The sequence below is a fragment of the Nerophis lumbriciformis genome, linkage group LG20 (assembly GCF_033978685.3).
Source record: "Nerophis lumbriciformis linkage group LG20, RoL_Nlum_v2.1, whole genome shotgun sequence".
NCBI lineage: Eukaryota > Metazoa > Chordata > Actinopteri > Syngnathiformes > Syngnathidae > Nerophis > Nerophis lumbriciformis.
Window position 1 is genome coordinate 32,418,112 of NC_084567.2, and position 15,686 is coordinate 32,433,797.

A 15,686-nucleotide genomic window follows, 5' to 3' on the forward strand; every position below is an offset into this window, starting at 1 on the left:
ACATTTGTTTTTACGGTAGAAAAACTGGCAGCGAAGTTGCCGGAATAAAAAAATAACTTGTACTGTTTTTCCATTCACAATATGTGTGTATGTTTTGTCTCGTCTTGTCTTGTGTCATAGTAACAGTGGCACCACAGACTGTGGATGCTTTTAAAAAAGGCTTAAAAACCCTTCTTGTTAAAAAAAAAAGCCTTTTTATAGATATATGCATACTAGTTTTAGCTATTTGGCTGTTCATATTTTATTTTTATTTATCTTTTTATTTTTTTACTTTATTTTTTTAGTACACTGTAGCACGTTGAGGTTCTTTACTCAATGTAAAGTGCTTTTTTACAAATAAAATCTATTATTACTATTGTATTGTTAGTGTACAGGAGTTTTTCTTGTTGTTGTTTGTATAGTATTGTTCTTGTATTACAAACCCCGTTTCCATATGAGTTGGGAAATTGTGTTAGATGTAAATATAAACGGAATACAATGATTTGCAAATCCTTTTCAACCCATATTCAATTGAATGCACTACAAAGACAAGATATTTGATGTTCAAACTCATAAACTTTTTTTTTGTTTTTTTGCAAATAATAATTAACTTAGAATTTCATGGCTGCAACACGTGCTAAAGTAGTTGGGAAAGAGCATGTTCACCACTGTGTTACATGGCCTTTCCTTTTAACAACACTCAGTAAACGTTTGGGAACTGAGGAGACACATTTTTTAAGCTTCTCAGGTGGAATTCTTTCCCATTCTTGCTTGATGTACAGCTTAAGTTGTTCAACAGTCCGGGGGTCTCCGTTGTGGTATTTTAGGCTTCATAATGCACCACACATTTTCAATGGGAGACAGGTCTGGACTACAGGCAGGCCAGTCTAGTACCTGCACTCTTTTACTATGAAGCCACGTTGATGTAACACGTGGCTTGGCATTGTCTTGCTGAAATAAGCAGGGGCGTCCATGGTAACGTTGCTTGGATGGCAACATATGTTGCTCCAAAACCTGTATGTACCTTTCAGCATTAATGGCGCCTTCACAGATGTGTAAGTTACCCATGTCTTGGGCACTAATACACCCCCATACCATCACAGATGCTGGCTTTTGAACTTTGCGCCTATAACAATCCGGATGGTTCTTTTCCTCTTTGGTCCGGAGGACACGACGTCCACAGTTTCCAAAAACAATTTGAAATGTGGACTCGCCAGACCACAGAACACTTTTCCATTTTGTATCAGTCCATCTTAGATGAGCTCAGGCCCAGCGAAGCCGACGCCGTTTCCTGGGTGTTGTTGATAAATGGTTTTCGCCTTGCATAGGAGAGTTTTAACTTGCACTTACAGATGTTGCGACCAACTGTAGTTACTGACAGCGGGTTTCTGAAGTATTCCTGAGCCCATGTGGTGATATCCTTTACACACTGATGTCGCTTGTTGATGCAGTACAGCCTGAGGGATCGAAGGTCACGGGCTTAGCTGCTTACGTGCAGTGATTTCTCCAGATTCTCTGAACCCTTTGATGATATTACGGACCGTAGATGGTGAAATCCCTAAATTCCTTGCAATAGCTGGTTGAGAAAGGTTTTTCTTAAACTGTTCAACAATTTGCTCACGCATTTGTTGACAAAGCGGTGACCCTCGCCCCATCCTTGTTTGTGAATGACTGAGCATTTCATGGAATCTACTTTTATACCCAATCATGGCACCCACCTGTTCCCAATTTGCCTGTTCACCTGTGGGATGTTCCAAATAAGTGTTTGATGAGCATTCCTCAACTTTATCAGTATTTATTGCCACCTTTCCCAACTTCTTTGTCACGTATTGCTGGCATCAAATTCTAAAGTTGATGATTATTTGCAAAAAAAAAAAAATGTTTATGAGTTTGAACATCAAATATGTTGTCTTTGTAGCATATTCAACTGAATATGGGTTGAAAATGATTTGCAAATCATTGTATTCCGTTTATATTTACATCTAACACAATTTCCCAACTCATATGGAAACGGGGTTTGTACTTAAAACAATTTATATAATGAATAATGAAATCCAGAGGCAAATGTATGCATTATTCGCTGTTACAAGCGGGCCCTCTGATGGCAGCCATAACTGTGATGTGGCCCTCAGTGAAAACCAGTTTGACATCCCTGGCTTAAGCAAACATCGAAATTCATGGTTGACTGCCTTTATCGACATCAAAATTTGCAGCTCGATGGAGTCATGTCTGCGAAAAGTCATTTTGGCGCAATATTGATCTGATAAGGAAATCAAAAGAAAAACTTTAAAACAATCAATCATGGTGGTGCTCCAAAGAAGACAAAAAAAGGCTTGTGTCAAAGCAACAGACAAAACATCTTTACACTCAAAGGGTCTCTCATGAGGTCCACTTGTCACGCTTGGACATAAAAGACAAATCCACTCATATTTCCGAACAGAAATGCAAATATCAGATTTGTGTCTTTGAAAAGAGCACAAGTGGCTGATTAGCATCGGTCCTCAGCTAGACAAACAAGCTTTGTGGTCTCCAGTCGGCTTCTCGTGTAAGTGTGTGTTTTGCTCTGAAGGGTTGTGTCTAAATTGACAGGTCTCATTAGCTAGTAGAGCGAGGCCAGAGTCATTTGTTGGATTTACATGAGCACGAGCCTTTGAGAGATGACACGCTTCAAGAGCATCTCATAAGAGAGCATTATTCTTTGATTCGAGCGGCTCAATAATTCATTTGAAGGGACCACTCCAATTACCGTATTGACCTTAAAGGGGAACATTATCACCAGACCTATGTAAGCGTCAATATATACCTTGATATTGCAGAAAAAAGACCATATATTTTTTGAACTGATTTCCGAACTCTAAATGGGTGAATTTTGGCGAATTAAACGCCTTTCTAATATTCGACCTCGGAGCGATGACATCACAACGGGAAGCAATCCGCCATTTTCTCAAACACCGAATCAAATCAGCTCCGTTATTTTCCGTTTTTTCGACTGTTTTCCGTACCTTGGAGACATCATGCCTCGTCGGTGTGTTGTCGGAGGGTGTAACAACACGAACAGGGACGCATTCAAGTTGCACCAGTGGCCCAAAGATGCGAAAGTGGCAAGAAATTGGACGTTTGTTCCGCACACTTTACCGACGAAAGCCATGCTACGACAGAGATGGCAAGAATGTGTGGATATCCTGCGACACTCAAAGCAGATGCATTTCCAACGATAAAGTCAAAGAAATCTGCCGCCAGACCCCCATTGAATCTGCCGGAGTGTGTGAGCAATTCAGGGACAAAGGACCTCGGTAGCACGGCAAGCAATGGCGGCAGTTTGTTCCCGCAGACGAGCGAGCTAAACCCCCTATCGACCCTAGCTTCCCTGGCCTGCTGACATCAACTCCAAAACTGGACAGATCAGCTTTCAGGAAAAGATAGCGGATGAGGGTATGTCTACAGAATATATTAATTGATGAAAATTGGGCTGTCTGCACTCTCAAAGTGCATGTTGTTGCCAAATGTATTTCATATGCTGTAAACCTAGTTCATAGTTGTTAGTTTCCTTTAATGCCAAACAAACACATACCAATCGTTGGTTAGAAGGCGATCGCCAAATTCGTCCTCGCTTTCTCCCGTGTCGCTGGCTGTCGTGTCGTTTTCGTCGGTTTCGCTTGCATACGGTTCAAACCGATATGGCTCAATAGCTTTAGTTTCTTCTTCAATTTGGTTTTCGCTACCTGCCTCCACACTACAACCATCCGTTTCAATACATGCGTAATCTGTTGAATCGCTTAAGCCGCTGAAATCCGAGTCTGAATCCGAGCTAATGTCGCTATAGCTTGCTGTTCTATCCGCCATGTTTGTTTGTGTTGGCATCACTATGTGACGTCACAGGAAAATGGACGGGTGTATATAACGATGGTTAAAATCAGGCACTTTGAAGCTTTTTTTTAGGGATATTGCGTGATGGGTAAAATTTTGAAAAAACTTTGAAAAATATAATAAGCCACTGGGAACTGATTTTTAATGGTTTTAACCATTCTGAAATTGTGATAATGTTCCCCTTTAATATAAGACAGCCCTGGATATCCTGCAGAGAACCAGCGTGCTCTGCAATGGACATTTGATTTTGGTCTTCGTATTTCATTTGTCGCAGTTACATATTTTGGCGGGGAAATGACCCTGTCATGCAAAACACAAAAGTCCAATGCAGACAACGGTGGTTCTCTGAAATATATACATTTTTAGAGTGGAGGGGGGGGGGGGGATTGAATACCGTATTTTTCGGAGTATAAGTCGCTCCGGAGTATAAGTCGCACCGGCCGAAAATGCATAATCAAGAAGGAAAAAAACACATATAAGTCACACTGGAGTAGGGATGTCCCGATCCAGGTTTTTGCACTTCCGATCCGATACCGATATTGTTTTTGCACTTCCGAAGCAATACCGATACTGACCGATACCGATACTGACCGATACTGGCCTATCCGAGCATGTATTAAAGTTTAAAGTCATTTAGCCTACTTAGTTGTCAGAATCATGTTGAAAAGGGTTTTAGTACTCTTGATAACAACTAGCCAGCTGAATTAGGGGAGTTTGAAGAATACACAATGGTTGGTAACAAGAAACTGACCTGTTTATTCAAGGATAAACACAAAATAGACAAAATTATACATGACAAACAGAAATGGCATCATTGAACTAGGGCTGGGCGATATGGCCTTTTTTTAATATTGCGATATTTTAAGGCCATATTGCGATTCACGATATATATCTCGATATTTTGCCTTAGCCTTGAATGAACACTTGATGCATATAATCACAGCAGTATGATGATTCTATGTGTTTTGATTGATTGATTGAGACTTTTATTAGTAGGTTGCACAGTGAAGTACATATTCCGTACAATTGACCACTAAATGGTAACACCCCAATAAGTTTTTCAACTTGTTTAAGTCGGGGTCCACTTAAATTGATTCATGATACAGATATATACTATCAGATATATACTATCATCATAATACAGTCATCACACAAGATAATCACATTGAATTATTTACATTATTTATAATCCGGGGTGTGGAGGGGGGCGCCGGATGTAAGTGTCAAAAAGACAGCCAAAAGAGTTTGATATGAGAATAAATCTAAAGTTAAAATATAGGGTAGAAATGCACCCATTTGCAGGAAATGTAGTCTTGATTTTCAACATTTTCTTTCAAGGCTTGCATGTCTACATTAAAACATTCTTCTTCATACTGCATTAATATATGCTACTTTTAAACTTTCATGCAGAGAAGGAAATCACAACTAAAAAAATCACTAATTTTTTCATACGGTGTTGATGTGGAAATTTTTGCCTCGGCATTTTGATGGTGTGGACGTGTGGCACCGAATGGAGATAAGCGTCTCGACAGAAGTTACAATATTTGAACAATGATGACGAAAACTGTTTTCTCTGTTGTGTCCGTGTGTCGAAAATTGTTATGCGCTTATTTTTTTATTTGATTTTGTGCGTGGCATAGATTTGCCGTGCGCAGAGGACGTTTGAGCAGTGCGCAATTGCACAGGCGCGCACCTTAGAGGGAACGTTGCTCGCACGGCTGCGCTAGCATCACAGCTAACGTTAGCCATGCTGCTACCTCTTTGCTCGGGGAGGGCGTATACGTATGTGACGTATGACATGACAGTATGTGACGTATGACGTGACAGTATGTGACGTGTGTAAGAAGGTGCGCTTGCTGTCTGTGAGAGGGAGACACAGGAAAGAGTGAGAAGAGCCTGTCGTGTAATGCCAGCAGCTAAAAGCAACTGCGTGAGAATCCACAGACCTATGGATGTGTTGAAGGTGTGCTGGAAAATGCGGAACGGAAATTAGGGAGCAGCAGAAAAGTGGAATGTATTATTTAAATCGGTGCGTTGGAAAACACGGACCGGAGTTATTTTTTTAAACTGGATCTGGATCGGCATTTTCCCATGCCTTGCCGATACGCATTTTTTGGCAAATATCGGCGGCCGATCCGATCCAAATATCGAATCGGGACATCCCTACACTGGAGTATAAGTCGCATTTTTGGAGGAAATTTATTTGATAAAACCCAACACCAAGAATAGACATTTGAAAGAAAATGTAAAATAAATAAAGAATAGTGAACAACAGGCTGAATAAGTGTACGTTATATGAGGCATAAATAACCAACTGAGAACGTGCCTGGTATGTTAACGTAACATATTATGGTAAGAGTCATTCAAATAACTATAACATATAGAACATGCTATACGTTTACCAAACAATCTGTCTCTCCTAATCGCTAAATCCCATGAAATCTTATACGTCCAGTCTCTTACGTGAATGAGATAAATAATATTATGTGATATTTTACGGTAATGTGTTAATAATTTCACACATAAGTCTCTCCTGAGTATAAGTCGCTCCCCCGGCCAAACTATGAAAAAAACTGCAACTTATAGTCCGAAAAATACGGTAGAATAGAATTTTCAAAATCAGTGAAATTGTCATAATCTCTCATTACGGCTAAACGCACTATAATAATACTCGTAAGCTGAAGCCCAGTACGATCCATCAAGCGGTGCGGCTTCATAGCTTACCAAAGTCGTGCTAAAACATTTTGATAGATTTTTGAGCGCCGTGTGTAATGTTCTGTATTTCCAATGGAACATATAACATTTTGGTGTTGTCTACTTGAGTTATAATGCAGTCTACATGTATCTCTTATGTGTGACTGCCATCTACTGGTCCCACTTATCATTTTACCGTGTACCAAATAAAATAGCTTCGAGGTCGGCAAGCACAACCAGAATTATTCCGTACATTAGGCGCACCGGGTTATAGGGCGCAGTGATGTTTTCAAATGACCGTAAGTCTTGAATTATACAAAGTATTTACCGTATTTTTCGGATTATAAATCGCAGTTGTTTTCATAGTTTGGCCGGGGGTGCGATTTATACTCTGGAGTGACTTATGTGTGAAATTATTAACACAATACCGTAAAATATCAAATGATATTCGAGGAAGAAGATTTCATGGGATTTAGTGATTAGGAGTGAGAGATTGTTTGGTAAACGTATAGCATGTTCTATATGTTATAGTTATTTGAATGGCTCTTACCATAATATGTTACGTTAACATACCAGGCACGTTCTCAGTTGGTTATTTACGCCTCATATAACGTACACTTATTCAGCCTGTTGTTCACTATTCTTTATTTATTTTAAATTGCCTTTCAAATGTCTATTCTTGGTGTTGGGTTTTATCAAATAAATTCCCCCCAAAAAAGCGACTTATACTCCAGTGCGACTTATATATGTTTTTTTTCTTCTTTGTTATGCATTTTCGGCCGGTGCGACTTATACTCCGGAGCGATTTATAATCCGAAAAATATGGTAAATGGTTGGAATCTGCACTTTTGCATGATATACTAGTTACTATGGTGGGTGTGGTGTTTCCAGAGCGGCCAACCTGAAATGTGGGTGTCAGGGACAGACGCGGTAGGAGATTTTTACAATAAAGTTCGAAAGTTTAGTGATATATCAGATATATCAGATTGTAAGTGGTTTTTTTTTTTACCCTTCGCGTTCATATTTCGCTGTGTTTGTTGCATTTTTGTGGCTTTTCGCTTTATTGTAAAATATGTCTATCGAGAGGGGGTGTGACGTTCATATGTTGTCAATATTCAGTGTTTTATCGTTCATAGTTAATATTGTAAATCCCACATTCTTTATGTACATTCTGGGTGTCTCATTCAGTAAAAAAATGTAAAATTCCATTCCGTTTTTTGCATTCAATCAGACAAAATTGTGAGGTTTTGTATTAGTGTTCCTAAAAATAGATATACCGCCCCGAGACACATTTTTTTCTCTAAATTTGGCCGCCGAGTCAAAATAATTGCCCAGGCCTGCTATACAATATATGGATAATCCGCTGACGTCACTAATGGCAAAAAAACGTCACCAACGGGGAAAATTTCAAATGGCTCTTTAACGGAAGTATATGAAGAAAGGCAAGATTGTTTTATAAATATCTTCGCAATGACTTTTGCACTCCCATGTGAAAAAAGTCCTGATCCAAAACTGTCCTTAGCTGTGTTTTGTGTTCTCTCCCTTCACCTTTATCCGGATGACATGTAAATTCTGACATGCATATTAATGAACAATCACCTGGGTACATTCATGCGCAAATAGAAATAAATGTATTAAACACAAGGGTAAACTATTTTCCCTCCAACACTGTGCGACACCCTCGCAGCATTATTAGCCTTGGATATCAATTTGCATGTAATTTGCGCTAATAGCTTTCAATTCTAATTTGTAAAAAAAAAAGTAGTGCGACTCTGACACGATCATAAACACCAATTATGGTTTAGCAAGCAGGATCGCAAACAGCTATAATAGCGACGAGGGACAGAAGGAGAAAGTCGGGAGAGCCTGTAGGTTTGTGGAACAATTTGTGGAATTGGCGCTGGTAATTAAAGCTATCTGTCAGCGGGCTCGGCGGAGGACTATCGCAGCGACAATTAGAGACAAATTCAACACAACTATTATTAGGAGTCATTTTTCACTCTAAAGAGGTTGATAGGGGAAAGGACAAGAGCAGGTGAGATAATTGAATTGTATCGCTTTTATTTGATGCCCATCTATTGTGTCTAATAGGACAAGATAACGATGTGGAACAAGTCAATCACAGCCAATAATAGTAAATCTGGCTGGAATAGTCAGAGAACAACACTTGTTTCTCCCGTGTTTGTGTTGGGATTTTGGTGTTCTGTACACTGCAAAAACTAACATCTAAGTAAGATAAATATCTCAAATAAGAGTGATATTTGCTTATTTTGTGTCTGATAAGATAATTCTTCTCACTAAGCAGATTTTATGTTAGAGTGTTTTACTTGTTTTAAGTGTTTTGGTCCTAAATGATCTCAGTAAGATATTACAGCTTGTTGCTGAGATTTGATGACCTAAATTGAGTAAAACATGCTTGAAACTAGAATATCAACTGTTGCAAAGCTGTGTCATCAACACTCACAAGTATAAAACTACTTTCTTAAAGGGGAACATTATCACCAGACCTATGTAAGCGTCAATATATACCTTGATGTTGCAGAAAAAAGACCATATATTTTTTTAACCGATTTCCGAACTCTAAACGGGTGAATTGTGGCGAATTAAACGCCTTTCTAATATTCGCTCTCGGAGCGATGACGTCACAATGTGGCGCCACATCGGGAAGCAATCCGCCATTTTCTCAAACACCGAGTCAAATCAGCTCTGTTATTTTTCGTTTTTTCGACTGTTTTCCGTACCTTGGAGACATCATGCATCGTCGGTGTGTTGTCGGAGGGTGTAACAACACGAACAGGGACGCATTCAAGTTGCACCAGTGGCCCAAAGATGCAAAAGTGGCAAGAAATTGGACGTTTGTTCCGCACACTTTACCGACGAAAGCTATGCTACGACAGAGATGGCAAGAATGTGTGGATATCCTGCGACACTCAAAGCAGATGCATTTCCAACGATAAAGTCAAAGAAATCTGCCGCCAGACCCCCATTGAATCTGCCGGAGTGTTTGAGCAATTCAGGGACAAAGGACCTCGGTAGCACGGCAAGCAATGGCGGCAGTTTGTTCCCGCAGACGAGCGAGCTAAACCCCCTGGATGTCTTGGCTCACACCGTCCCAAGATGATCAAGAGAAGAATATCGACCCTAGCTTCCCTGGCCTGCTGACATCGACTCCAAAACTGGACAGGTCAGCTTTCAGGAAAAGAGAGCGGATGAGGGTATGTCTACAGAATATATTAATTGATGAAAATTGGGCTGTCTGCACTCTCAAAGTGCATGTTGTTGCCAAATGTATTTCATATGCTGTAAACCTAGTTCATAGTTGTTAGTTTCCTTTAATGCCAAACAAACACATACCAATCGTTGGTTAGAAGGCGATCGCCAAATTCGTCCTCGCTTTCTCCCGTGTCGCTAGCTGTCGTGTCGTTTTCGTCGGTTTCGCTTGCATACGGTTCAAACCAATATGGCTCAATAGCTTCAGTTTCTTCTTCAATTTCGTTTTCGCTACCTGCCTCCACACTACAACCATCCGTTTCAATACATTCGTAATCTGTTGAATCGCTTAAGCCGCTGAAATCCGAGTCTGAATCCGAGCTAATGTCGCTATAGCTTGCTGTTCTTTCCGCCATGTTTGTTTGTGTTGGCTTCACTATGTGATGTCACAGGAAAATGGACGGGTGTTTATAACGATGGTTAAAATCAGGCACTTTGAAGCTTTTTTTAGGGATATTGCGTGATGGGTAAAATTTTGAAAAAAACTTCGAAAAATATAATAAGCCACTGGGAACTGATTTTTAATGGTTTTAACCATTCTGAAATTGTGATAATGTTCCCCTTTAAAGTAATTATTTCTTATTTCAAGCATGAAAAAAAAAAATTATGATTTTGACACAATTGTGTCTCATAATTAAAACAGATGACAGTCAAATTGACTTTGCTGTTTTATTTTCAATGAAACAATAGAAAATACGTACTCATATAGTAGTACAGTTGGCACAGTACAGTAAACTGAAAGTTAATATTTAAACATTTAACATTTCAAACAATTTTGAACAGAAATACTTCATGCACATTCGGATAAATTCTTCCAAATTACAATTAAGAAAATGTGGGCAGGGGGTCGGGCTCTAAATATGCACACTAATTGACTGAAAGAGCACGCACTTGGCATGATGATGTCATGTTATCAATGGAAAAATGCATTTTTAGACGATATGATTTGCCTGAGCGGCTAGGAAGCCCCGAGAGTAACAAGCGGTTGCCTTTCCATTAAGAACAATAAACTAGTTTTTAGTATAAGTTTGCTGGTTTCAAGAAATGTAATGCCGAGCGCATATCATTATGTCAAGATAATGGCACTAGCATTTACTTAATTTAAGAATATTTTTCAACATATTGAGCAAAAAGGTCTCTTTTTTTTTCTACCAAGAAAAGTGCACTTGTTATTAGTGAGATTATACTTATTTTAAGGTATTTTTGGGTTCATTGAAATTTTACTTGTTTTGGAAAGTCTTGACAAGCCAAATGTTCTTGTTCTATTGGCAGATAATTTTGCTTAGTTCAAATAAAATACCCCTCATTTTTGTATTTTTTTCCCCTTGTTTTTGAACACTGACTTTTTGCAGTGGACGGTGGACGTCGTGTGTCTACCTGTAAGTGTGGGCGGGGAGCCGACCGGGGTGGAGGGATTGGACGAGTAGCTGTTGTTTGTGTGGTCTGGGGAGTAGATCTGGAGGGGGAAAAGAACAATACACATGGAGTCAAGTAACTGTAAACTGGAATGATTTCAAATACAATGCACTGGAAAAAAATACAAAAGAAAGAAGAATGTGGTGGGTAATGTTAAAGAGTACCGTACTTTTCGGACTATAAGGCGCACTTAAAATCCTTTCATTTTGTCATAAATCGACAGTCCGCCTTATAACCTGGTGGGCCTAATATCAATCAATCAATGTTTATTTATATAGCCCTAAATCACAAGTGTCTCAAAGGGCTGCACAAGCCACGACAACATCCTCGGTTCAGAGCCCACATAAGGGCAAGGAAAAACTCACAACCCAGTGGGACGCAGATGTGAATGACTATGAGAAACCTTGGAGAGGACCGCAGATGTGGGTGACCCCCCCCCCCCCCCCACCCTCTAGGGGAGACCGGATGCAATGGACGTTGAGTGGGTCTAGCATAATATTGTGAGAGTCCAGTCCATAGTGGATCTAACATAATAGTGAGAGTCCAGTCCATAGTGGATCTAACATAATAGTGAGAGTCCAGTCCATAGTGGCGCCAGCAGGAGACCATCCCGAGCGGAGACGGGTCAGCCAGCACTTCATCCATGGCCACCGGACCTGTGCCCCCCCTTCCACAAGGAAGAGGGGGGCAGAGGATAAAATAAAATAAACGGCAGATCAACTGGTCTAAAAAGGGGGTCTATTTAAAGGCTAGAGTATACAAATGAGTTTTAAGATGGAACTTAAATGCTTCTACTGAGGTAGCATCTCTAACTGTTACCGGGAGGGCATTCCAGAGTACTGGAGCCCGAATAGAAAATAATAATAATAATAATAATGTACGAAATAATTCTGGTTGTGCTTACCAACCTCGAAGCAATTTTATTTGGTGCATGGTGTAATGATAAGTGTGACCGGTGGGTGGCAGTCAAACATAAGAGATATGTGTAAACTGCAAGATGACAGCAGTAAACAACACCAACATTTGAAATGTTCCAATAAGAATGTAGAACATTACACACCAGGCTCAAATATCTGTCAAAATGTTTTTTTAGTACGACTTCGGTAAGCTATGAAGCCGCACCGCTTGATGGATTGTCGGCGCATTAAACATACGAGTATTATTATGGTGTGTGTATAAGGACCGCAAAATGGCACCTATTAGCAGACATATTTCAGCATTTAAGTCCCATCTTAAAAACTCATTTGTATACGCTAGCCTTTAAATAGACCCCCGTTTTAGACCAGTTGATCTGCCGTCTTTTTTCTGCTCTGCCTTCCACTCTCCTGCGTGGAAAGGTTATTAAGTGACCACACATGATGCGCTAGCTGTCCAAAGTCGGGACGCTGCTGACTTGTCTCCACTCCTGCTGGCCCCACTATGGACTGGACTCTCACACTATTAACTAGACTCGACTTCCATTGCACCGGTCGCCCAGGTTTGGGGGGGTCCCCACATCTGCGGTCCCCTTCAAGGTTTCTCATTGTATCCCATTGGGTTGAGTTTTTTCTTGCCCTGATGTGGGATCTGAGCCCTTTGAGACGCTTGTGATTAAGGGCTATATAAATAAACTTTGATTGATTGATGATTGATATTACCTGTCGTTTTGTTTTGCAAAATTATGCAAAACCAACTTTTCTTACCTTCTGGTACCTGCTGATGTGTATTTGGGATCTGCATAAGTCCTGAAAATGCGCGCGCTTCCGCCATTGTAGTTCGTGCAGACACCGTAGTCATAAGCTTCTTCATTTTCTCTATCTTCTTATGGGACATTCATCCTCCGCTGTTGCCATTTCTAATATAAAGTAGCGTAAAGTTCTTACTTATATCCGTCAGTAGACTAGCTATCAAAGCGCTAAAAACTGTAGTGAGTTTTGTCACGACGGGATATTCGCAGCTTACTGCAGGGTTCGTTCTCCCGAAATGCAGACGGACAACTCCGGACATGGCGTGCAGCTGGGAACATGATTTAATTATCAAAACTCAAAGAGGTACAAAAAACATAAAACGAGCCGACAGAACAACGTGCCTGATCGCACTGGAAGCTAAAGCTACACTTAGCATGGACTATGGACAAGAAATAAACACGTAACTTTGGCATGAAACAAACAACTTACGTAGTAGGTTGCGTGACGCCAACAATGACGCCAGGCCGACTGACCGGCAAAGGCAGGCTTAAATAATGCCTCTGATTAGTGCTCGAGAAGCAGGTGAGCGGGCGAACACTAATCAGAGACAGGTGGAAATAATAAGTAACCATGGTAACTGAAACAAACAAGGGTGCAAAAAAACAGGAACTATGGAGTCAAAAACTAACAGAACATAACAAAACATGATCCGGACCACGGATCATGACAAGTTTACATTATTCACCCGCGGAACTTTAGTTATTAGAGAGTTCCGGTCGGACGGTTTTTCACGGGACACATTTCCGACGTTGTTATTGTTACACGAGTGAGCCACGGATGAGAAGATGCTGCACCGTTGTTGATTTAAGTAAAGTCTGAATGTCATTAAAACAGTTAGCGCCGTCTTTTGACACTTCTTCCACTCCCGTCCTTGCACGCTACACCGCTACAACAAAGATGACGGGGAGAAGACGCTGCCGAAGGTGAGCCACGTAAATAAGACCGCCCACAAAACGGCGCATCCTGAAGCGACTGTCAGAAAGCGTCTTGAATATGATCTGTAAAACATCATCTATGCAACATTTTGACCAAATAACCACCATTACATGTTATGTAGACCACAGGATAGTGTTTTAAATTCAGAAAAAAATCATAATACAACCCCTTTAATGCGCCTTATAATCCGGTGCGCCTTTTGTATGAAAATAGACCTGACTAGACACGCTCATCGGCAGTGCGCCTTATAATCCGGTGCGCCCTATGGTCCGAAAAATACGTCAGTTCTGTCATAAGAATACGTTAGGGTGTTGTACTTACCGACGCAAGTGCTTTCCCTAAGGCGTCTCCTGTCTGGGAGCTGGCGGCTGCTCCACTCTGTGCTCGGCTAGCTGTGACACACACACACACACACACACACACGCACACACACCATCACAGTGAGAAAAAGAACTACAAGCAAACTACATATTTTCGAAACAACAGAAAAGAAAGCATTTCACATGTCAGGATGGCTCGTACAGTAGAGGGACGAACAAACGGAAATAATGGACGCACACAAAATAAAAGCTTTTTATATTTATATTATAATGATTGCACTTATATTCTGATTTATATATATTTTTTTCATTTTATCTTTTTTTTTTTTACAATAATGCCTTTAACAGTGTTTGCTGCGAAAGATTCTGGCCCTTAGTCAAATTTAATTGACTACTGCTCTAAACCTTTTAAGATGGGTCTCCAACATTTTCCAGGCCAAAGATTGCCAAACTAATGTAGAGCTGGAGCGGGGACCTCCTACTTATATATCGTATAACATTTAGTTTGAAATGTGACTGGTCAAGCACATATGCATACATACACTAATGTTTCATCAAACATATATTAATGTTGTGTAACTGGGAAACACACGGCACACTGACAAAGCTTAACCTATTGTTACTATAACAATCTACAAGGTTAATACAGTTGGCTTCTCTTTCTTCCCCTCCATGTATCTGCTTTCATTTGTTTTTCAAGTTATCATTACATATACTGTATGTATTGTTGGATTTGAAACAATTGTATTGTTGATAATAAAGGTAATTATTGTTATTGTTTACTATCAATAGTGCTATTTCTATTGGTATTGGTATTGCTCCATTTGTAGTGTAATAATGCGCATTGTCATTTCTGTATTATTAATATTTATTTCACTAAGTGCTTCTTTGCTATCACTTCTACCATTATATTTGTACATATCCTATTCGCTGATATTGTTATGTTGTTGTTGTTGTGTTTGCTGTTGTTGTTGTTGTCTCTCTGTCTTATCCCCCTCTTGTTGTCTTGATCACTTAATTAATTTGTTACACAAAAGATTGAAATCATATTCTGTTGCTTCGATTCATCATTTAATAAGTAGTAAGTGCCCGGAACGTTACATTCGCGGACATAGTCTCCGCACGTCCACTGCAATAGAGCATACATGAGAGCTGTGGTGCATGGGTGCTGTGATCTGTGGGCCGTCAAACAGCGTAGGGTTTTTACTAGAGATGTCCGATAATGGCTTTTTTGCCGATAATCCGATATTGTCCAACTCTTAATTACCGATTCCGATATCAACCGATACCGATATATACAGTCGTGGAATTAACACATTATTATGCCCAATTTTGTTGTGATACCCCGCTGGATGCCTTAAACAATGTAACAAGGTTTTCCAAAATAAATCAACTCAAGTTATGTAAAAAAATGCCAACATGGCACTGACATATTTATTATTGAAGTCACAAAGTGCATTATTTTTTTTCAACATGC

General features: G+C 40.0%; 1 protein-coding gene across 5 annotated transcripts in view; it reads right to left on the minus strand.

Moving 5' to 3' along the window:
• tcf4 (transcription factor 4) overlaps positions 1–15,686 on the minus strand; it is a 563,422-nt gene that overhangs the window by 49,076 nt on the left and 498,660 nt on the right. For all 5 annotated transcript variants that reach the window (XM_061980823.2, XM_072915343.1, XM_061980825.2 and 2 more), the window contains 2 exons: positions 14,211–14,281; positions 11,188–11,266 (listed from right to left, as the gene is read on the minus strand). In XM_061980823.2, coding sequence (XP_061836807.2) covers positions 11,188–11,266; positions 14,211–14,281 — 150 coding nt within the window. The remainder of the gene's footprint in view (positions 1–11,187; positions 11,267–14,210; positions 14,282–15,686) is intronic.